A 25492-nucleotide genomic window follows, 5' to 3' on the forward strand; every position below is an offset into this window, starting at 1 on the left:
TTGTAAACATTGTTTGTTCATGGAATTTGACCAGTTTTTGAAATATTTTTGAAGAAAAAATTTAAGTTCCAAAAACTAGTTTGGGCCAGTTTTTGGGTGAAATTTTTTATTCAACTCAAAACCTCACTTTTTTTTTTTTTTGAAGTAATATGCATGTCCAAACTGAACTTCAACCTTCAAAAACACGCAATTCCAGAACTCTTTTTTTAAGTTCTAATCAAAGCTATGTACAACGCTAGCTTCATAAAGTTTTGAGAATTATTTATATATTGGATTCATCTTATAATGTAAATATAACTTTTCGATGAATGCGATTCCATTAAATTACATTTGAACCATGTAGTGCCGTGCCTCTACATAACGAAAGTGCATTTATACCAACCCAAAACTCACGTACTACATCAAGTAGATACACTCAACTGAGACGTGAGAAGCTAAAGCAAGTTCAAAAATTATTAGTTACAGCTTTTATTTGAATAACTTGAAACAAAATGACTTCAGTAGGTAGAGCGGTTGTTTCTATGTCTCGATGGAATGGTGGTCTGTCCAACCATCTTTTATTTCTGATGTACTCACTTTTGATTTGAGTAATAATTGAGAAGATACCTTTTCAAAGAGAAAACTTGAAACAAAATCATATATTTCTCAGGCAATGTGAACATACAAGCGATGGTGCATTTTATTGATTCACTTGATACATTGTACAACAGGCAAAAATGCAAACTGTGACATTGTCATGAGATTTGTGTAATAGAGTCTCATTTAGTTCGCTCCTGTTGTGGTCGTATACATTTTCCTAGCTGCCTCCACGGAAAAAATGACTCCGTTTACTATTCGCTAATAGGTTATAGCTGTTCTTCTTTGTTGCCTCAGCTGATAGTATGAACCTAAGTGGACAATGTACACATACTTCAAAATCCCGGTAAAACTGAGAGATCTACTATTCCCCTTGGCAAGTCAGCTATTTTCTTCAGCAGTGCAAGCCGGTTTGTTCTGATCCGTTCGTCTTCCTGCGATATGCATAAAGAACAATTAACGTGAAGAATGGGAGGCACAAGTATGCACTGTAGTTGTATCAGCACTGAAGAATCAAGCGTCGATTTATGCTTCACCAAAATTTTGGACTACTTTGGTTCATCGAAATGTACATGATTGCTTTCCAAGTGTGAGAAATGTGCACATTGTGAAAACCAAATGAGAGAACATACAGTTGTGGTAGGAAAAAGCCTACTATCATAGTTAAGAAACAATCTGCAGTGCATGTCTAAGCTAAAACAGAACCATGGCTAATTGCAACTGGTGTATGACAATATGCAGTGGAGATGTCTAAGCTAGAACAAAATCAATATTATAGGACGAGATAGAAGGCACAACATAGCTGCAGAAAATGAAACATGATAAACCTTTTTGTAGAGCAGCTCTCTAATATGGTGACGGAGTTTCTTCAAGAATTGAAATGCAGAAATAACTGGGAGCAGGTACTTATGAATTGGCAATTCTACTAGCTTTAGACATTTATAAGACAAACCACTTTTTTTTTTTTTTAGATTAAGAGAGAAATTGTATTAGAAAAGACAACAGATTGATGCATGCACGAAGACAGGAATGCGGCGTTCAATAGGAAGCTAAAAAGAAAACTTAACAAGGCAAACATGATGTTCTATCCGATGTGCTTCATTTAAGATAGGAAAAACCATGGTAAGCAGAGGCTATTAAGCCTATACCCTGTTGGATGTGCACAAATCCAGATTATCTGTTCCATGCGTCAGAACTCTGAAGTTCTCATATCTAAGAAGTAAAAAGAAATCAGAGGAACTTACCACCATTACAAAGACCTCGTTGAAAAAATCCTCCAGCGGTTCTACAAGTACTGAGGATGCTTCAACAAAATCATCAACTTCCATATCTGTAAATGAACAGTCATATACATTGCAAATATTTTGGTGAAAAACTCAACCCACGAATAAACAAGGAGCAGAAGAAGTTGAATACAACAACAACATACCCAAAAAGCAGAAGAAGTTGAATGTATTTACAAAATGTAACATCAACATACCAGACAACTATATTTATTTGAATACATTAGGAAAGGTTATTCATCTGGAGGTGAGGCAATACCTGGATGAATTTTACTTCGTAGTGACAAGAAAGTGCTCCACAAAACTTTCTCTTCATTTGTTTCAAAAGCTTGATCATCCACCTAATTTACAATGAAATGATGTTTTTACTAAATATGAACAAAGAATGCTAATAGGCAGCCAACTAAATCATTGAAGTTGCAGAATTGAGTGTTTCATAGAGTTAATCAACCAAAACATCAATTTATGCTCAATACTCTACCTACTAATCACCAACGGCAAGAAGTCATGATTCTTGTCTTGACTAAAAAGAAAATCCAATGCTACACATTGTAAGATGTCCATAGAGCTTGACAATATTAACAATTGTATTACCAATCCAGCAGAGCAGATTTGAAAAAAATTATTTGTAATTGTATCATAGAGAAAAGCTCTAGATAACATGAAAATGCCTTCTGTATCAACAACAACAACATACCCAGTGTAATCCCACAGGTGATGTCTGGGGAGGGTAGAGTGTCCGCAGACCTTACCCCTACCTTGGCAGGTAGAGAGGTTGTTTCAGATGGACCCTCGGCTGAAGTCTATCAAGATAGCAAAACAATTAAAGTAAAAGACATGAGAAGTGGTAATAGAAAACTAAGAATAAGAAATATGCGAATAAAAAAGTACAAGAAAAATTCTGCAACTTCTGTATCAAGAACGCCATTTTTCTACAGATGCAAGTTCAAAACCCGGTATGGTGGAGTATAATCACAAAGAAGATTTATGTTACAGAAAGAAATTTGTTGAGTATACCTCCGCATCAACATTGGCATCCTTCCCGCGAACAATTCTTGTTGGACGTGAATATGCTTCAACAACCTTAGGCAAAAGCTCCCCTTTGGACAAGGACTCCATCTACAAATGACGGCAATAAATATCAATTATACAGTCCAAAACATCATAATGAATTCGAAAAAGTACTTCTATACTAATTAACCCATTGCACCTCTCCAGAACCAACTGTACCATTTTGTATTCAACATGAGACGAAGACACAATACAGGACATTTAACTTGTCAAACGAAGCAACAAAAAGAGATTCCTAACACTTGGCCACAAATTTGAAGATTAAAGCTCAAAGTTCTTGAGTTATATTTTATATTTCTTGATGAAGAGTTATAATTTATATTTAATTTAAATTATATTCAAATTCAGCAACTTGTTTGGGACTGAAGCATAGTTGTTGTATATATTCGGATTCAGATGAAGAGGTAACTTTGACCATGAGCCACACAGAAAACTTCCGAAAAGAGCGTTAAGAATAATACAACCTCCTCCCAATATAGCACTTCTAATGCGTCTATCTGTGTCCAGGGACCTGGATATGACTCAAGATATCATCTTGCCTCCTTATGCAGAAATCACTGATTTTTAAAACAACATATCGAAGTCCAAATTGCAAATATGCATAAACTCTTCTAGATAAACAACAACATACCCAGTGAAATCCCACAGGTGGGATCTGGGAAGGGTAGAGTGTCGCAGACTTTACCCCTACCTCGTGGAGGGAGAAAGGATGTTTCAGAAAGACCCTTGGCTCAACTACCGCACATCAAAGCAAGTGAAAAAGAAAATACAGAAGTAAAGAGGACATATCACATAATACGGAAAGCATTACACAACAGTAACAGGAAGAGTAAGAACAACAAAATAATGCGATAACCGAAGCACAAGATACAACAAGTAGTAACAAAAATCGAAGGACAGCAAAAATCAAAACTAAATATACACAAAACTGTATTTCTGTCGTAATTAGGTTTTCAGAATATCTTAACAAACATGGTTTTTTAAAAATCATCAGTGCTATAGAACATGCTCAAATATATAAAGTTTGTCTTCAAAGTTGAACTATGACGCAATGGGGGAGAAATGGTACAAAAGAGTCAATTCATATAAAATAAGAGAGACTAAAGTTTTAACCATAGTGGAGGAGTGCCGGGGAGGGGGTGCTTGGAAGGAGACAACAATTGAACATTTAGTGGAGTAACATCATGTTGCAGATATTTCATAGAAACATCAAACTCCTGGACACTCAGGTGTATCTCTAATGCGTCCAATTTTTCAAGAGGAAACTCTCTTGAGCAGTTACGTCCAGCATAGGGAGAGAGCAATGAAGAGCTTTCAAGAGAGAACACTCACTAGTGCCAATGATACTTCAACATGCATAGTGGTATTAGCCAGAGAAGACAACTCCTTTCCATAGAGCATTCATAAGCTGTGAACCTCTTAGGTATAGGATATGCTTCTTCTTCTTTTTTCAATTGTTTTTATTACATAGGGGGTAGGGGAAGGGGATTACAATGTGGGGATTCGAACCCTCACCAACAAGGTGAAAGTTCAAGTAGCCAACCAACTGAGCTACTAGATCCCTACTATGCTGACTTTTGTTTACACAGATTTTAATTGAGAACTTTCAAATTGCCATACGGAATAGAAAAAGTACTGCCTCTTAAGACATGAAAGAGGCAAATTATCAGCAAAGAATAATAACAAATAAGTGAGTGCACAAGAAAGGAAAAGGATAGTAGTTACTTTGTACACCGATTTAGTAGCCAAACCAGGTCGACTTGCACGCTCGGAAAGAACAGACCTAACAACTTCTGGGCTTATACCTTTGTCCATCTGTAATTGAAACACAGCAGCATGTGTCAAATTTATATAGCACTTTGTCTAAAAAGTCTTCGTTTCTTTCCTCTTTTCTTTTGCTTTTTGGAGGGGAGAGGGGGCAGTAATAAAATGGTCCTAAGACTGTCAAAGACCATACTCCTCTTCACGTGAATAATTGATAAAAAAGGATTTATTGAAGAGATCAAAATTATCCCACGATGTTCAAATACTGAACAAAAAGAAACCTAGAAATAGTTCATGCACTAAGATGATAAAGATATGGAACCTAGAGGAGGCAAGTCAAATCCAATTTCAGAGAAACCAAAGACACATTCAAAAGGATTACTAACTGTGGAAAGAAGAATAAAAGAAAACCAGAAGAACAAAATAACAACAGCAGAGTAATAGCGTGCATGAAAATGGAACATACCAGAAATTGTTCTAGTCTTCGTGTTACAAATTGATGTACCTTAAATGGAAAAAGAAAAAGAAGAATCATGTCATATTTATGACTCTTAAAGTTGCAAGGATAAAATATAAGCAAGGACTGCATGCATCATACAAAGGACGAAAGACGACCAATTTATTGCTAGAGTTACCTATATTAACTTAGTATTACTAGTTTACAGCATATTTAAATATCCAGCCTACAGGACGTACTGCAGCTGGTGAATTGCATCCTTTATTTCAACAGTAAGTATTACGAACAGGCAACTGCAAGGGGACATAATTACCCTTCAATATAACCCAGACCAACAGAGACAGAATCAAGTCACTACTTCTGTAAAACTCTAAACTAACTAAGCAAATAGGGCGGTCATCTTACATCATCGATTATCCTGACATCTACTTCAATGGGTTGCACTGCAGCAGCAAGTTCTAAAGCCCGTCTTAAGTCCACATTTCTGTCAATTTCAACCAAGAGTTGCACCTATGGAAAACAAAAGCATGTATTATTGTTACAATTCTTTAAATGAATAAGGCTGTTCAAGGTTGAGACATACAAGACCGTAAGAGATCCTTCGCAGGCCAAATGGATCATTACTTGAGCTTGGCTGACAGCCAGCAGCAAATAAGCCAACAATGCTATCCAGCCTGCAGTAGAATATCACTATATGAGAGACGACAAAAAATTGGACTACACAGCCAAGAGAATAAAATTTAAGGGAAGACATATGAAATTTAAGGGAAGACATTCGTCATGGTATCACTAGGATAAGAAGTGCATGCAATTTAAAGTTAAAGCATGTAGAAGCACCGCAAGATAAAGCAACCTTTGCATGCACTATTAGTGGAAGCTAATTTCGAAGAATAGACAATTTGACACAAAATTAAGCTAACGCTAATCAGGTTTAGCAGATTAGAGACTACCAATCAGAAGATGATTACGAGTACACTACACTTTTTGGTGCATTTGTGAATTTCTCCCTTAAGTCAATGCAAAACATGTATCATGTGTCTAATACGAATCATCCAACATTGATCCCACAGTGACATGAATCATATTTTCCTTAATCCTAATGACCATCTGGAAACCTTAAACTGAAAGGTAACCAGCAGTAGTCATACTTGTCAGTAATTGCTAAAACAGTCCCAACTTCAGTTTTTGGGAGCATATCTCCAGAAAATCGCGGAAGTGAGATCTCAAACAATGCCTCTGCAATCTGTAAAGCACATGACAGAAAAACTCTTAATATAGTCAGATAACATAAATAGAACACCAAAACAATGAAATAAATCACAAAAAAGTGACACTAAAATTTCTATCAAAAGTGAGAATCTACAAAGTTAAATAGCTGGAAATTATTTGAATTAGTGAGCCTTTGCTTCAACAAGTTTAAATAGCCGGCAATTCTTTGAAATAGTAAACCTTTGATTTGGCCTTTGGCCAAATGTATTATTGGGACGTAATTAAATTATATTGGTACTATAAAGTAATTGAGTGATCTATTCAAAAATCACTCAGTAATATTCTGCATCAAGCTTGTAACACATGATTTGACAAAGTACACCACAACTTTCTCTGTAAAAACAACCGATATTGCATTGCCTTAGCTTCATGAGGCGCATCACAATACTGTTACAGGAGTACATAACTACACATGAATGCAAACATATAAGCCAACAGAAGAAGACACATCTATGTATTAAGGAGGAACAACGACATCCTGATTTCTGGTTCCTTCTTTTATGGTCTTCAGAGCGTAACTTGAATTTAAAATTCTAAGATTTTGTGCATTATACAGAAAGTTAAAAGGAGTAACGAAGACATCCTGATTTCTGGTTCCTTACTTTATGGTCTTCAAAGCGTAAAGCTTCAACATTTAGAATTCTAAGATTTTGTGCACTAGACAGAAGTTAGAGGAATCTACAGAAAGGTAGATATTCAACTTCACAAAATTCAAGGACAATAACTCAACTCTGGACCCATCACCTACACTAGATTACATCTGTACAAATAATGACTAGAACTAATTGAACAAGGCAGGAACAATGCCAGTCAACACCATGCAGTGGTTTTTTTTGTCAATCAACAACAACATACCCAGTATAATCCCACCAGGTGGGGTCTGGGGAGGGTGGAGTGTACGCAGACCTTACCTCTACCTTTTGACGGGTAGAGAGGCTGTTTCTGATAGACCCCCAGCTCAAACAGAGATGAAAAAGCATCAGGAATAATAAACAGTAATAATAAGCAGTAATAGCAGCAAGATAATATGATAGATAACATAGTAAAAGAAGCGATCAAATAGTACTAGCGATAAGAACAAGATATTCAAAGCAGTATAAAAGGCATGGCGAAATACTATAGAAAGTAAAATAATTTGATAATCGAAGTACAAGCAACAACAAATAGTAACATGAATCGAAAGACAAGGACCTACAAGGATAATCATACAACTATTAGTATGAAACTATGCCCTTAATTTGTTTTTTCCAGAATGTGAACACCTGGTCCTCTTTTCTGTACTCATTTTCCAATTTAAGAGCCCGTTTGGATTGGCTTATAAGTTGCTTATAAGCTGTTTTTAGCTTTTTTGAGTGTTTGACTGACCAGCTTAAAGTCATTTTGTGCTTAAAATAAGCTCAAAAAAATAATTGGGCCCATTTGACTTAGCTTATCTAAAGCAGCTTATAAGCTGAAAACAGCTTATAAGCCAAAAAAAAATAAGTTAGACTACCCCAACTTATTTTTTTTTAGCTTATAAGCTGTTTGCAGCTTATAGGCATAAGCCCATCCAAACAGGCTCTAAAAGAAATTCTTGTCTTATTCAAAACAAAGGATAGAACAATGAACTATCTAAACATTCAAATGTATTTGTTACAAAATTTCCCCCCTCTTTGAAATAAAACTCTTCTGATGTTGATTATTGCCTGCTAAAACACAAATTAAACATTGATTCCCTCGGCAATTCAATATTAGTGAAGGCTAAAATCCAAGAGAACCGCTCCTGCTAAAAGAAACAAAGTATCAGCCTGACCTCATTTCCTCAGTGCTTTGGAAGATGCTTCTTTTGCAGTAGTGCTAGTAAAGCAATTAAATCACAGACCAGATATAAGGTGATGTATATTTAGAATAAACACACATACGCATATGATCAGTTAGCAAATACAATTAGAAAATAACCAAAAACAAAAATCTAGGATCAATTGACAACTGAAGAGTCAACTAGTCACAAAAGTAACCATAAAATTTTTTGGTTCTCATTACCTCCTTTGAATAGCCATCTCTAAGTGCATAGTGGTGTGCCATTGTCCCTGAGAGAGAAGTAAACTCTGTAACAACTGCAGTTGCAAGATCAGCCATGGCTAGTGAGGCCGCATTTTGGATGATTTTGAGTTTGTCTTCACTCATTTCAAGAGACAGCCCAATTTCACTAGCCAAATTCTGAACTCGTGACATTTTATCTAGCATAGTCCCAAGCCTCTCCTGCGTAGATACGTCAGCATTTAGCGAAAACTACTAGAGACTAACATATCTGCATGAGCCACTAGCAAAATATACCATGTGGGACTATCGTTTAATAGAAATTTTGCTTGATGCTCTAGTCAGATATTACCATATGAGGGTACAAATTCATAATTGATATTTTTAAAATAAGTGAGATTTCATTGATTGCGCAAACAAACTGCTGGTATGTACATAAAAAAGACTAATTTCAGATTTGATAACAATCAATTCTATAAGACTTTGCTTAGAATAGGATTTCAATACTTAAACACGTAACTAAATTTAACCTAAAACAAAAATTCCCTGATTAAAGATGCCAACAAAAGCTACAGTTTGCTAGAAATTTGAAGTCAAGCCGCAATAGGAAAAAAGAGGATAGTCAAGATGGAATTCTAAGACTTACATGGAAGAGAATCCCTTTTAGTTGAGTACGGAATTCGGAAAATTTTCTATTCGTGTCCATCGCATAGAAAAATTTTGCATCTTCAAATCGAGCTCTGCAATGTGTATGAGCATATACCAATTATCATAAAGTAAGCTGATAAAGGAGTAAAATCATAAAAAGTGCAAGTAACTTATTTAAGCCTGCTTCAACTCCTGCAAATAGCACCTAGATCTAAAACTTTAGAAATGTTGAAGGAAAGAACTAAACTAAAGGATAGTAACCTTAGCACAGCTTCATTTCCTTTCCTAACTACCTTTTCATCAATTGATCCATTTGCAACCTGAAAGTTAGATCCATATCGAGTTACCAATTACAAACTAACATCTCATTTTAAGCTAATCAAGCCACAGTTTGCCACAGATACAACACAGTTAGTATTTCTCACTGTGACAAAGTATGGCAACAGTTCCCCATTCTCATCAGTCATAGCGAAGTATTTTTGATGTTTCTGCATCACCTGCATAATGCCAAAAAGAAAGAAGTTTTTAACTAACTCTGACATGATGAAGAGCTTCAAAAAGGCTTAAGAATAGTGACATGCAATAGCAAGGAAAAACGCGACCCTGCAGTCAAGGCCATGCTTGACAGTCACCGGCACCGCAACTTACAAGGCAGGGGATGAATAACCGATATGCATGGATCCATGAAAGTCTATTTATATTCCTCCACGTATTGCAATGGTAAACAGTTTTGTATGAATTAAGTAATTGGTGTTTGGATATCCAATTACAGAGATATTATTTTGGTCAAGAAAAGGAAGTTGACACATATAGTGTCTAATCCTAAAGAAAAGCTCTAATAGCACTTAAGCCTACAGTACCAGAACGATTACATATCTCCCAGAAACTGTAACGTCTAGATTTCTGATTCTGAGAGACGAGATGGCTTTAAAAGGCATAATCAACAAGTAGAATATCCATGCTTATTTCCTTCACCAGAGATGGTCACATTTTTTGCGCAACCCTAATAGTATCATAAATGAAGACAGCCACAAAACAACTGAAGTTCCAGAGAGTATGAGAGTTTACCATTATAAGTAGTTCCTTTGGAAGCTCTAAGAAGGACTCATCGAATTTGCCAAGTACAGGCAATGGTGCCTCAACAAGATTCACAACCTAAGCATTCAGGAAAATGCTTAAATACTGTTCTGTCGACGTTTGAATAGGAAAAGTCTGAAACTTCATCTATTACCTCATCAAGCAAATCACTTTTCATTACAATATGTCCATGTACACTTTTTGCTAAATCGTTTGAGTTCTCCACAATTGTTTTCTTGCGATGCTGATATTTGATGATGGTTAAACATCAAAAAGATCATTAACAAGCATAGTAGGTATGTATGGAAGTTTATGCAGAACTTGAATTACCTCGACATCAACAAGAATCCCAGCATCCTGCATTACATTTGCATAGGTTTCTGCATCCAAAATCTGTAGTATTTTGTCGAAAGAATCCATCAGAGATTTTGCTTCCAAGGGTAGAGGAAGTATAGCAATTCTCCTTAAAAAGTGAAGCTATGAATCTCAAAAAGATATTTAAAATAGAGAAAAGAAAAGAGAACTTGAATTGAATTGACTATTAACAACAGATAAGGGCCTTTATCGAACACTCGAAGATCTTTCACCTCAAGCCTCCCATCTTTTTAGGGACGTAACCACCTCCCAACTTACTAAATGAAACTTTCTTGCTCTATCTATTGAATTGAATAGGAAGTTCCTTTAGAGTCTTTCCAATTTACTTATAAAACTGGCTGATACACAATATTCTGACATTAAAGACATTCTACAATATTCTATAAATTATTATTTTTCATATTTACCTATTCAAATCGAATGAATTTAGACATTTTGAAATTATAAAATTAATTTCCTTGATCAAGCCCTCTTAATCTCAGGGTGGTGAACTTAGGTGAGTTTGAAATTTTTTAACTAACATCAGTATAAACATTGCCGCAATCAGTAGTTCACAAATTAATAGACGTAGGGAAAGTACTACTGGAATAGTGTTGTCGGAATAGCACTCCTTGATTATTACCGCCAAGAAATATTGTGTAACATAAATTGATTTGGCACTACCCTAAGATTGATTAAGCACACTCTCCCGAGACAATGTGGATCCATGGAACAAGATTGAAATAAAGGACTTCAATGCTGTCTGCATACTCAAGTTCAATGAATCTAGACATACTTTGAACATATAACAATATCAATTTCCCTTGATTTTCAACTGTAATAAGAGAGAAAACACAGCAGATGCAACAAAAGGATGACCAGGTTCTAATATTTGAGCATGATGACAAGAATAGAAGAGCTTCCAAAAGATAAAGTGTGTTATACCCAACTTCCACTACTTAATACATAAGTTGAAAAAATGGTGAGCACGGGCGGAAGCGAGATGTCTATAATTTTGTGTACAGACCTTAACTGTAGCTGATGGAGTATTGCGTAGACCATGAGACACATTTCCACTGTAGCAAAATCAAAGAAATACAGTAGTAAGAGACAAACCAAAAACCATAAAACCAGTAAAGAACGAACATTGATCCCATAAGAGCAGTAACGCTACTGATAAATGCACAAAAATATATGCAGTACAAGTACTCATCCAAACAAATGTGCCACAAGTGTGTATTTAGAATTACCCTGGGCTTTAGAGCAAATTCAAGATATTGAATTTCATTAATGAAGAAAATCTGGTGACCTCCAACTGGGCTCTGAAGTAAACTAACTTGGAGAATGAAAATCAAAGCTTAAACTATAGCAGACTGATGAGAATGTAAATAACTGTAAATATGGAAAAACTGGATTCTCAATCCATATAATTGGGCAATTAGGAGATTTATAGGGATACAATTAGAGGTTTTCCTTTCTTTGCATTGTTAAACTCTATTTAATCTGCAAGAGTTTTGAAGAAATAAATTAAGCAAATTCCGTCTCTCTAAATCTCCTCTTTTCTGTGAAATGGTATCAGAGCTTCAGGAATCACATTTATCTCCTAGCCCTAAAAGACCATTCCTTCTCAATGTAACTTTTCACTTGAATGTGTTGTTTATAATCAACTAAACGCAGATGAAAAAGTGAAAAGATAAAACATGAAGGAGCCCATATATCAGAGAAAGAAAGCTGATGCTGGTGGGGGAAAAGGCAAATAGATAAGGCTTAATCATTTATTAGTGGGGCCTTTCATGAAGTGGTGCTAGAGAATAAAGGATCACCCCGGCTGACCACTTACAGCTTATAAATTGCTAGAAGTGCCAAGCCCATAGTAAGTTTGCATTGATTAAGACCATGCAAAACATCTATACAGGGAAGTTTCACAGAAAGAAAGACAAAGGCGACCAAGTAGATGACAAAGTCAACTTCAAGATAGACTGTCCTGCAAGTGAAGCACCCGAAAATAGTAGGATATTGAAAGAAAGCTGAGATCAATCACTATTTTCTTCTACTAAACTTTCGTTTTCCCTTCAACTAAACACATCCAACAGAGAGTTTTTCCTTCTATTTAACAGTTACTGAATTCCCTCAACACAAAATTATTGTGACTTTCTTGAGAGTGGACATAAAACAGAGAATTAGCTTTATTACCCACCCAACCGGCCTGAGAAGAGAAGATAAATCATTGGATATATAGCTTTTTTTTTTCCCCCGAAAAGAAAAAGAGAAAAACTAAGAGTTGACAAAGTACCGGAACCGCAACCCTACTTCTAAGCACATGTGGAGTAAAGTAGTAAAGGAATTTCTTTTATACAAAAAAAAAAAAAAAAAAGAGCAGGCAGGAGCTCAAACTTGCCTTACAACTCCACCATACATAAATGGAAGAACTACACCTCCATGAAGGGCCAAAATCCAACGAACAGGTCTGCTGAATGCAACCTACATGACAATCTCTCAATGCACATTATATTCATATAGAATTTACGCATTTTCTTACAGTTATAGAATTTTAAAATACTAAGAGCTGTGAAGACTGAATTGAAGAAAAAATGATGAATAAGTTTGAAGAAAATGCCATACAAAGCAAAAGTAGCACCAAATTTGCTTCTGGGAAATATATCACTAGTTCAGGGTTGATTTACTTTCCTTTACTATACCAAGTACTTTTGTTATAGGAAAGAGAGAAAAAAGAGTGGAAGAATGGGAAGCATTCAAATGAAAACCGACAACCGCAGAGGTTAAGCGGATTATTCAAGAATCACATGTTACTATTACTATATTTCAATCCCATAAGACATAAATTAGTCTTTTTTTCTCATATAAAAAGCAATTATCATGGATAATTACATTATGACAAACTTCTATCTTCAACGGGAAAAGAAGGATATGAAAAATTGGAAAAGAAACTTGATTGGATCTCTATTTTTACGGACTCATATATGTTCTAAAAATTGGAGAAAATTCCTAAAAAGGGAAAGGATAATTGATCCAAAAGAAAAAAATAATATACTTAGATCAGAAGAAAAGCGCACTTCCCCCAAAGAAATGGAACATAATATCTTAAACACTTAATTATGTGTGGTATGGCATATAAGGAAAACACAAAACAGCAGAACACTCCAAGATTGTTTTTTTTTTTTTTCAGCAACACATGCTATAATAGAGTAAAGTTTCTATATTCAAACTGATGTAAAGCACCAGGTCTTCTTCATGAATAATAGCCCCGAACCCATGATTGGAGGATTTGTTTTATCTGATGTAACTATTTTGGGGCTGAGCCGAATTGATCCTCCTCTTGAATACATCCTATAGAAAAAATTCTTTTGAAGGAAAGCAAAGGCTTCTTTTCCTTTTGATAATAACAGAGACAAGGTAGCTGTTAAATGGATTTGAAACTAAGTTTCTGGTGAAACCTCATCTTCTATAGTAACAGCCAAAGTGTTTTTGGCGTTGAAGCTCAGTTCCAACCCAACTTTACATCCTAATATCTACTATGTTTTTCCCCTTGCCACCTAGTAGCTTGATAGGAAGGTTAATATGAAGACAAATTATTCCAGCTATAGAAAATGGTTTGTTACATAATTCCAAGGATAAAAAAGGCAATAAAACACTTAGATTATAATAAACAAACTGAAAAAGATAAACACGAACATGGTCACAACTCACGCATATTGCAAAGAAAAAGGGTTAGTCAAAGTCGTAGCACATACATCAGAGTTCCAACGCATTGATTTGGGGAATGATAAGCTGGCAATTATGTGAGGTAGCTCTTCAGACAAAACCTGTTGATAGTGATTCAAACAATGAGATCTAGGAAACTCAAGTATTAAAAACAAAAAAAGAACATATCTGTTATATTATTCATTTATACAAAGCAACAGAAGAACAGCGTAGCAGCTTTTAAGAGATTGTTCAGGTTTTACGTACTAATAGTGAGAAGGCATAAACGAAACTGCAAAAATTAACTCGAACAAAAACAAAAAAGGTTAAATATTTCAGCGTTAGGCATTTAGGTCCTTGGACCAAAGCCAGTTCAAATTGAACAAATAGCTCTTCTTAGAGATTCACTACCAAACTCTCCAATTACAGTGGCTATTTCTTTTATCTTCTTCAAAGAGCTGTCCAGCAACTTGACATGGCCAGCTACCTGTTACATAAAATCACCGAAAATGCGTTCATAACTAAGTCATGCCTAATAGTGGTCTACACCCAAAAGAAACACCACATGCCAATATTAAGTCAGGGATCTCGAAAGACACATCACATGCCATTATTAAGACAGGGATCTTGGGCCTAACTCAACCCCAAAAGGTAGCTTAAGTCTTTTCGTAGAGATATACTACCAACGTTAGTTTCCGTTTCTCTTTATCTTTCTTCGTAGAAGCTGTCCAGCAGCCACGTGAAATCACCGACAATGCGGTAGTAGCTAAATCATGTCTAATAGTAGTCTACACCCAAAAGAAACACAAGAGGCCCATATTAAGAAAGGGATCTTTTGCCTAACTCAATTCCAAAAATTAACTCAAGTATTACCAGTTCAAAAGACACCATATATCATTAACACCATAGTGACAGTTATTCAAAGGCTCATCCTAGAATCCATTAGCATTTTGATCACCAAAATAAACGTTATTCCAGAAAACCTGTAATAAAACATAGTCTACAAGTCTCAATGTCAACACTCCGCTAGCTTCTCCTTTTCAATCTCTCCTTTTTGACTTAAAGAACTTGATAAAAGTACATGGCGCTCATACTACCAAATACAGCCAAACTTAATCAAAAGTAATCTCCATGATTAACTTTGTAATCTATAGCAGTAGCCTTGGTCACTGACACACCCTACTAAGGTTAGCTAGGTGTTGAAAAGGAAAATTTTACTTTTCCACGAAATCATACACAAAACACTTATTTTTTATGTGTACCTCGAATGCAAGCCTTGATGTCTCCACCAAACGGACATAGACATATTCTGTTTTTCCTTCAGCTCTTCTATACATGGAGTCCAAAGGCACATTATTTCTGCGACAAAAACCTTCAGCAGCCTTCGTAGGATTTCCTTCCGTGTCAAAAGCTTTAGAAACAGGAGGTCCACGAATCTCAACCTCATTTTCAACTTGCTTAGAATGTAGCTTCTCGACGCTAACTACTATTCTTCGTGGGGTGCCATGCGTTTGTACTTCCCCATGAGACAACCTTTGTTTGTCCAGTAACTGAACAATCAGATCCTTGAGTTGCTTGCATGCACTCGATACATCAATTGGAGGCAACTCCTCAGTCCCAATTTCAAGAACAAACAACCGTGGCTCTGAAGGCACCTTTCCTGTTGCTTCCTCCGAGACTTCTCTTTGAACAAGAAGATGATCACTCTGAGAAACAACACCCAATGGATAGCCAAGAGACTCCCTTGTCTTCAACCAAAGTTGTGCGCATTGACGGGCTAAACTACGCATACGCCCAAAATAACGAGCACGTTCTGTTACCCCAACAAAGCCTCTTGAGTCTAAAACGTTAAAAGCATGAGAAGTCTTCAAAAGCTGATCATACCTAGCACAGTGTAAGGAATAATGTTACTCAATGTAAAGTTAACAAAATATTTATTCTTATCTCCATTCCGTGAAGAAAAAATAGCATTAAAATATAAGTACATACGCAGGTATTGCAAGGCCTAGATCAAGCAAACGGCGAGCTTCTGCTTCAAAAAGATCAAACTGCTTTTGTATGTGGTCAACACTAGCATGCTCCAGATAATATGCACTCATCTCCTTCCTGAAACAGAAGCTTGAATTGGAATCTCTTTCCTGAAAATGATTGTTTTATCAAGCACAAGTACTCTTAATTTTATTTTATCTTTTTCTGATAAGTGCTCCTAATTTCATTAATGACATAGTAAACCACAGAAACCCTTTACATACAGACAATTCAGAATTTTGCCAAATTAAAAGAAAATCAATTTATGGATGGAATCAAATATGCAGTATTTAAAAGTATTCGGTTATTGGGAAATAACGAAAGCATAGCAAACACTGATTTGCTTACATGACAAACAGAAAAAGTCTATAGACTTTGGCTCTTATCATATGCCATGCATTATCCATCTTACAGCCTTGTAATATCGACATATGTCAAGTATCTCATCCTTTTGTTTTTCCTTTTATTTGGAAATGACTAACTTAGCATAAAGTCTCAAGAGATAAGTGCCAAAGAGGCCCTTCCCATTCAATAATTAATGGACAAAACAGAAAAGGTAAATATTCCATTTGAGAGGAAGGAAGCAGTTTTAACTTTTAAATGCTCTTCCGGTAGACTACATAAGAAACTCGTATAAATAATAAGTATCGGTTTGACAATTTCCTGACTAGTCCTTATTTTCATAATCTTTATACCCTAATGCTAGTGTCTATATGTAACATGTTGGTCTATCTGCCTGACACTTAGTATATCAATTAGTATGTCACTTAATTATCTCAGAAAAAAAAAAAACTTAGTATGTCACTTAATATGTCTAGTCATATTTTGCCTTCCTCCTTTACAACTACTGCTTTTCCTTTTTTTTTTTTTTTTTTTTTTTGATGACAACAACTACTGTTTTTTCTTTTATACGTTATAAATGCAAGTTTCATTTTCTTAAACAGTTAGGAATTGGAACTTAAAAGAAATGTTATGCCCAATGACAAGAAATGAAGAAGATAATGTTTAAATATCCAATCTGGGTTCGAGTCTTAACAAAAAGTAAATAATAACATTTCTCTAAAGGCATAAGAAAATCTATAAGAAGCAAAATGATATATCTAATAGAAAGGCAATCAACAAAAAGAAAGGAGAAAGCTTCTGGCTGGATTTAGCTTATTTACTCATTTTCCAGAAAAAGCTCTCCATACGTAATGCCATCTGCATACTGAATCTTTTTAAAATGATCAACACCCTGCAGATAAGTAATAATGAGTCATAACAAGCAAAATATTTGAGAAACAGAAGAGAATGCAGGTAGTTTAGCCTCTTTATATTCTAAGATATGGGCAGTGATGACCTCCTACATGAAGGTTAAGGCCTTTTTTCTCCTAGTGAAAAGAGCATGCAGAATTTATACAACGAGCCTCATCGTTTGTTTGAAGAAGAAAAAAGGAAAGAAAGAAATCATAAGAGAGGAGTAAGAACAAGCCTGAAAGCGACCTCAACAAGCGAAATTAACCTGAAGTGACATAAGGATACGCTCAAGCCCATAAGTGATTTCAACTGATACTGGCATCAGTTGAATGCTTCCAGCCTGGAATATTAGAAGTTAATGAGTGGATGTGCTCAAAAATAGAATAAGGGTTGAACAGAAAAGCAAAAGGACAAGTTCTTGTAAGTCAACAGTAACCAGTAAAGCAAATGAAGTTGGAGAAAGAGAATAACCTGCTGGAAGTAGGTGAATTGTGTGATTTCCATTCCATCCATCCAAACCTCCCAGCCCAATCCCCAGGCACCAAGCACCTACTAGTAGTTCAAGTCAACAAACATTTAATAATACAGCTCTGAGATACGCAGATGGAAGGAACACATATTATTGTGCGTCATGTAGCAGAAGACCCCATTCATGCAAATCCAAACAAAAAGTTGGAGATTTGCCTGAACAGGGATAAGTACAGAGGAAATATACAGTTCATGAAACATTATATGTGCATTACAAAAGTTAAACATCCCTTATCAAGAGAAAGAATAATCTTACAGGGCTCTCCCAGTTGTCCTCAACAAAGCGAATATCATGCGCATTGACATCAATACCTGTCAACAAATAAAAGCTCAAGCGAAAACAATTTCTAGAACTAATATATATATATATATATACACACTCACACATACACATGTGCGTATGTATACAAGAAACACATACATATACAACATGAAACTTGCAGGAAAGTTCAACAACCAAAAGGGAGAAAAAAAAAACAGTAAAGTGTATGCCTATTTGGTTAAGTATGGCTGTTACCTAAGCATAAAGTTACACAAAATGTTCTATTTTTAAGAATAAGAACAAGAAGAAGAAAAATAACATACAACCACTCTTTTTCTTTCTATAAAGTTATTCTTTTAATTAATTTGGAAAGAAAACAGTGGGATACGAGTCTTTTAGACAGTAGAGAACCTATACAACTATATGGTTCTCTACAAATAACATCCAATCATCTACACTAATAGGAATCTCACAAGTATACCAAATATTAACTAGAACAAATTAAGTGACAAGTTGCTTCTAACTTTTAAGTTCCTAAAATAAGCTTCTCTTAAGGCTTTTCCCTCAATATTAACTAGAACAAAGAAACAAATAGTCTCTTTATCATAAGTGACAAGTTGCTTCTAACTTTTGAGTTCCTAAAATAAGCTTCTCTTAAGGCTTTTCCCTCAATTCCTTTTCAATATATCAAGGTCTCCATGTAAAGCAAAGTATGTTTCTCTTTTTCCCCAGAGTCAATGTTATATTATGTGAATAATGAATAGAAAGAAACTCTGTGTTCCTCGACCTATTCCAGCAAGCATGATCAGTCATCTATATGGACATGTTTTCTTTAGTTCATCCTTGCAATTCTTCCTAATCACATTTTCTATCGACATGTTCTTGCCTCAAACTTGCATTATGTCGTACTCCTAGTTCCAACTCTAGATTTATGCTTTATTTCTAAAAGGTAGTTGCCATGCACGCCTTTTAGAAAGCAGATCAGAGACATTCAAATTCAGTGACCACGGCATTCTGGTCCACAACACAAAAAAACAGAGATTGGTAATCATGGCCCTATCTCCCAGGCTCAAAGCTTACATATGGGAAGAGTTTGCAACTTTTTGCTATTGATACGCCGTGCAGTCTTATTACTTACCAGAAGTGCCAAATGGAAGAAGTTTTTGTTACCAGTTACCACATAAGTTATTCCGAAAGACATAATGCAGGAAAAAGAAAGTAGATATTGGTTGCAAACCTAACGCTGACAAGCTACGGATGAACAGATCCTGCGAATTTCCTGGATCAGGCTTCAAAATCACCTGAGTTTCATTCAAACACAAAAGGCATCCAGAAGAATTAAGTCGAAGGTACGATAATTTCATTTAGGGCTTCAACAATACTAAGCAATCAACTGTGGTTCAGAATTTTAGTCAATAAATTGAAGGCAAAGTGACCTGAAATTGTGTATGCCTTTGAAGTCTATTTGGATTTTCTCCATAACGACTATCATCTGGACGAATACTAGGCTCTACATACCTGTCATCAGACAGTCACATTGATAGCCATACAAGAAAATATACTAATGTATTCACTTCATTGCCAATATAACATTATCCTTCATGCTCATGATTAAGATTATGGTGAACCAGAAAAGAGTAAGTGAAGAACTAGACAGTGAATCAGTTACCACAGGCACCTCGTCTGGTGCACCTCAAGGTTAAAGGACTGATGTGAATTAAAGGAATGGGATATTTTGGAATAAGGCTGTATGCAAGCACAACTGACTAGTCCTCTCTCTTTGCCAAATTCATACTCATTTAGTTAGAAAGACGAAATCTCCCAATTCTTCTGAGAGGTGCGAAAAGCATGATAGACCATCTGTAATTAGCAAGAAAAGAAATGGGTATCTGACACCCAAATCTCCATTCAGATATTATAGGGGACTCAATTTTGTCCAGATTCTAACAATCATTGTGTCCTTTGACTTAATTAGTCTGCACAAGTGATTGCAATGTGGGCAAAACTTTTGTTTTAGGACGGATAACATGACATGTATTCCACTTTTTAGATTAAGGAGATCATCTCCAAATATCACAAGCCTTAGTTTTTACAACAGCTTGCAATCCATGTCAGTCAAACCACAGTAACTGTTCAATCAAAACTTACTGACAACATGACATAGCTTCTCTTCGAAGAAGCAAGTTTAAAACTTAAAAAGGCAAACCTGACATAATCATTGCCAATGACACTAATCAGTGTTAAGTTAGACGAGCTTAAAAGCAACAAGGGCCCTCGGGCTTTAAGCGAGAAGCAAGCGCATGCTTCATTGAAGTGAAGGGCAATTTTAAAAGAATATCAAAATGAACCTTGAACAAAAAGATAAAATAACAAAATAAACAAGAACTCCACAAAAATAATGTCTGACAATAGAATTCAGTGAAACAATAAAAAGGATTAACAAACTGAAAAGGAAAATTGTCCATGACATTCTCTTAAAAAAAAAAAGGAAAAGAAGATTAAAAATGTCCCATTGAGTTCTGTAAAGAAAGCAAGAAAAAGGACTAACCAAAAAGAAGAAGACAAATAGAAATAAAATCTGAGAAGTAGCAAGAAAGAGAGAGAAAGACGAACAAAGAAAATAAAATCTGATACATTCCTCTTGTGAATGGCCTAATAAAACAAGAAGGGAAAATATTGTTGGTACATTCATCTTGAGAATCTTTTTTTTTTTTTTTTTTTTGGTATTTCATTCTCCAACTTTGCATGAGTTTGAGGCCTCCCGTGCCTTTTTGAATATGTTAGTTGCACTCTTATCTCAAAGGAGTGAAAGTGGCAGCTTTCTTATGGCATTAATTGCGAACTCATTCCATTTTTGGAGGATATGTTCCCTGTTACTGCGGGCGGCCGGGAAGCCTCAAGCTAAGCCCCACCTTACTCACCTCAATATCTATAAAAAAGCCCTTTCCGCTTAAAAATGTCCCATTGAATTCAGTGAAGAAAGCAAGAAAAAAATGACTAACTGGAAGAAAGAAAAAGGACAAATAAAAGATAAAATCTGAGAAGTAGCAAGAAAGAGAAAATGAAGACAAGACAAACAGAGAAAATAAAGTCTGAGAAGCAGCAGAAAAAAAAACCGCAGCAAGACACAAAGAAGAAGCAGACAACAGCGAACCACAAACCAGTGGAAACCTGGAGCAGAACTGTAGAAGCTGAAGAAAAGAAGCAACGAACAAACACTAAGCAGCAGCAACTGTGAGTATGAACTTCTCGCCTCTATTTTGTCTAAAAGGTCTCCTTATCTTCTTCTTTTCTTTTCTTCTAAAAAGGCCATTGGTTCTTTAAAACAATTAGTAAAAAGCAAGAGTTTCTTACTAGCTTTAGTATCGCTTCAGCACTTTAAGCGATGAAGTACTCGCTTTTAGCAACACTGACACCAACAATGACTAAGATTTTACTTCGCATTAAAAAGACTGTCTAAGATGGGGACGACTTTTTTGCGCATTTCCTCTCTTCCTTTAAGAAATTCAGGTCAAATATGAGGATGCTAATTGTATCGGAGAACTTAATAGATGAAATGATCCTATCAGAAAATCTTACGCAACATTCCACGGTTCTGGTCCGAGAACCCTTAAATATGTTAGAGGATTCATAGTCCCAGCTCCAACCTGGTCAGTGCAATTTAAACTACACAAGTCAGTAAAGTAGATGAGAAAAAACTCTAAAGATTGTAAATCTAATTTAAACACTCAAAGATCTAATAACCACTAAAAGTCCACTACAAAGCATATTTTATCAAATCATATGTACGCAATCCAGATTCGGTGCAATACACAGTACATTAACGTTTCCCAAAGTATACAAGGAGAATATGCTCAGCATTCCCATTATGCCAGTATTATAATAAAAGTTACAGTACCTATCAAGAAAGAAAGTATGCAAGGAGAATATACCTAGCTCTTGCAACTTGAAAATCACAATTTATGACTTTGATAATGTATGAAGACTCATTAAAAAGAAAAGCATCAATTCCAGCGGAAAAGCAAGTTAATCTTTTCCTATCATGTCTTGTACTTTTTGAGCCTAAAAAGGATGACATCATACCTCAGTATTGCTGCATTGCATCACGGCACATCCTACGGAACCCCAATACTCCTACCATTTTAAAAGGATAGGTTAATCCATAGATAATTTTAAGATAGATAAGAGGAGGCCAAAGAGAAAGCTACGAGAATCAAGACATGTGTATCCATCCATTTAAACATCTTGTAATTCTCGTGAATAAGACAGAACTTCTGCAAAAATATGGTAGACAAAGAAATCATGCATACCACATTGATATATCTCTTTTAGCAAGAATGCAAGATCCCTACCTGTCACCCTTTCCTTTCCCATTCTTGAATTAACCAAAGTATAACTAAATTATACCTACTCTACCATGTTCCTATATCTATCTCTATATAGGCAGGGTACAAACATCCCCATAATAGGTTTTTGTTTCTATTCTTTATCATCAAAAGAAAAGTTACCTCCAAAAAAGAAATTGAATAGTTTCTTGCTTGTGGTAGGACTAATGTAACACTTAAAAATTGTGACTTGATACAATCTTGAAACCATAAAGAGATATTTGTTGCAACAAACATACTATGTCCAAGAAAAGTGAATGAAGCTTCTGTACAATTGCTATTCATTGTATATTTTCTCAAGTAAGGTAACTGTAACACAATTACGCAACCCCATTACAATCTTGAAACCATAAAGAGCAATTTGTTAGTAATTCATTGTATATTTGATCAAGAAAGGGAACTGTATCACAATTAGGCAACCCCATTACAATGTTGAAACCATAAAGAGCAATTTGTTAGTAATTCATTGTATATTTGATCAAGAAAGGAAATTGTAACACAATTAGGCAACCCCATTACAATGTTAAAACCATAAAGAGCAATTTGTTAGTAATTCATTGTATATTTGATCAAGAAAGGGAACTGTATCACAATTAGGCAACCCCATTACAATGTTGAAACCATAAAGAGCAATTTGTTAGTAATTCATTGTATATTTGATCAAGAAAGGAAATTGTAACACAATTAGACAACCCCATTACAATCTTGAAACCATAAAGAGCAATGCATTATTCCATTATATATTTTGCCAAGAAAGGAAGTTGTAACACATTTGGGCAACCCCAATTGAATACCTGAAGCCTTTGAATGGCTTGTTGGAAAGTGGGAACAGATGGTTTCTTTTGATTCTCTGAATTGTGAGACACATATGAAGAAGAAGTGGACACAGATTTAGAGAAAAAACGCCTATGAAGAATGACAGGTAGAGGAGATTTGGTGGTTAGAAGAAAGGAGAAGTGAGTCTTGTGGGGTTTAAGAATTGAGGTGACTAATGGGAGTGCAAGAATCGCCATTCAAGATTTGGAGAAACCTCACCGTTCTGGCTGGGGTTTATGATAAAAGGATTACGGACAAGGGGACTTGTTCTTCCCAACCCAATAAAATAGATAGATAGTAATAAAATTAGAAATAAATTAACCCTTTGGTTGGAACTATATATTTATGAAAAGAAAGAAAAAAAGTATATATGAAAATAATTCACTAGGAAAAACAAAACACGCGAGTAATAAAAAAATTAGTTGGGGTTGAGGAGAAAAAAGAAAGTAAAAAAGAATAACTCTTTATTTATTGATAAATTAAATAACATCTAACTCTAAAACAGCTAAAATTTAAATAAAAAACTTTAAAATCAAGCATGTGAATTTAGAAATAATATTTGTTATTGTATAGAAATATCGAGATTCATCATTTTCTCAACATAAGAAAATTTACTATATAATGAATTTAATATTGCTAACAGAAATATCTTTGTCCATTAAATAAGAAAATAGAAGAACTATTTCTCTATTTAATTAAAAGTAGGAATTAGAATAATTTTGAATACTAAAGTTGAAAAAATTGTATAAGAGCAGATTCTAAAATTTGAAATAATTGCATCCCTTGCTTGCTGCTCTTCAACTTCTCCAATTTTTCATTCCCTAAAAAGATCAATGTGATGTTATTTAAAAAGATTTAAATAAGTTGCAATTACAGTAAAATAATTTTTTGATTCTTTCTGAGAATTTGGTAATTGACTAACTTGTGTTAATGATTGTCCACTTACCTCATGTACAATTTTTTTTTTCAAAAAGAAAATTGGCAAGACCTTTTGAGACAAACGCATATTTGTTATGAAAATATTAATGTGTGGATGTCTATTACTCCTCTATATATAACTTCCACCACTTTCTGTTCATAACTCTGGTAGAAGTAACTTCATTACTTCACGATCACTGCTCCCACACTTTATTGCTATAACCCGCAAATAGTTACTATCCATGTTTATGACATATTCTTTAGCGTTCTCAATGTATTTCTATATATAGTTGGATTGTATGTAATAATTACACACTTGGATGAATAAGAAACTTATCATCCCTTGTCTCTCTATTTCTATTGATTTCATCCTTTTGTAATGTTACTCTTTTAGCTTGATTTTACAATAATGTTCTTTCTTTCTTTTTGTTTTTCAACTTTTGAGTTTTTTTTTTTTTTATCCTTAGATCTTCATTGTCAATTTAGATTGTAGTTTTCTCTGGCAGCATATTCATTAATTGGTGACTTGTATGACTTTTATCAGGTTCGTCTCAATAAGATTGGAGGTCTAAAGCCAAACTTTATACGGAGGCCCTAATTATTATTATTTTAAAAAAAAATCATATATATATTTTTATTTAAAGTCTATTTTTCTAGCTTTTTTGGATGAGAACTCGTTAATTGTTGCTCTATAATTTACTTGTTCTGATAATTCTTTTTCAATTGATAATATAGTTAATTCATTCGAACTCTCTTGAGACATTGTTGATCTTAGATAAGATTTTATCAATTTTAGTTTTGAAAAACTTCTTTCGGTTGAGGCAACAGTTTACATGAACTATTAGCATTATTTTATAAGCAATATATGTATTTAGAAAGGAATCGAGTCTTTTTTATTTATTGAGTATTTCGATTAGATCATTACCTTCTACTTGTATTATTTCTCTTAGCACTTTTAATTCAAAAAATAAATCTAAAGCATCAATATCAGAATAACTATTAGTACGTGTTAAAGAAGTTCAAGGTTAAGACAAAAAATTCTCGAACTCTCATCAGCTAGTGATCTCAATTTTTTAGCATTAAATAGAAAACCAAAAAT

The 25492-nt window shown here is 34.9% G+C and overlaps 1 protein-coding gene across 2 annotated transcripts; it reads right to left on the reverse strand.

Moving 5' to 3' along the window:
• Nucleotides 1-623: 623 nt before the first annotated feature.
• Nucleotides 624-23765, reverse strand: LOC132645802 (glycine--tRNA ligase, chloroplastic/mitochondrial 2). Of its 2 annotated transcripts, XM_060363007.1 has the most exons (30): nt 23454-23765; nt 22358-22408; nt 21854-21921; nt 19711-19792; nt 19512-19575; nt 18269-18324; nt 17956-18033; nt 17750-17824; nt 17412-17482; nt 16210-16326; nt 15483-16104; nt 14271-14342; nt 12917-12999; nt 11546-11594; nt 10495-10557; nt 10319-10408; nt 10156-10242; nt 9513-9584; nt 9349-9407; nt 9086-9179; nt 8443-8661; nt 6300-6394; nt 5735-5825; nt 5557-5661; nt 5161-5199; nt 4656-4745; nt 2877-2978; nt 2119-2200; nt 1821-1906; nt 624-1010 (listed from the first exon to the last, which is right to left on the reverse strand). In XM_060363007.1, exons 1-30 carry the CDS (start codon nt 23670-23672, stop codon nt 912-914), a joined length of 3180 nt encoding a protein of 1059 aa, XP_060218990.1. In that variant the 5' UTR covers nt 23673-23765; the 3' UTR covers nt 624-911. The 2 variants fall into 2 exon arrangements, with proteins under 2 accessions (XP_060218990.1, XP_060218992.1); XM_060363009.1 differs by lacking the exons at nt 19711-19792; nt 21854-21921; nt 22358-22408; nt 23454-23765 and having other exon boundaries at nt 17956-18036.
• Between the last annotated feature and the right edge of the window lie 1727 nt (nt 23766-25492).

This window comes from Lycium barbarum, chromosome 6, assembly GCF_019175385.1.
Source record: "Lycium barbarum isolate Lr01 chromosome 6, ASM1917538v2, whole genome shotgun sequence".
Classification (NCBI taxonomy): domain Eukaryota; kingdom Viridiplantae; phylum Streptophyta; class Magnoliopsida; order Solanales; family Solanaceae; genus Lycium; species Lycium barbarum.

Excerpts from the sequence above, each read along its gene's own strand:
- LOC132645802 (XM_060363007.1), bottom strand. The coding sequence starts at position 23,672 with ATGGCGATTCTTGCACTCCCATTAGTCACCTCAATTCTTAAACCCCAC. Across the intron at positions 9,180-9,348 it reads GGAAATGAAGCTGTGCTAAG|AGCTCGATTTGAAGATGCAA; the intron begins GTTACTATCCTT and ends TACACATTGCAG. Across the intron at positions 5,200-5,556 it reads ATGTCAGGATAATCGATGAT|GTACATCAATTTGTAACACG; the intron begins GTAAGATGACCG and ends TTTCCATTTAAG.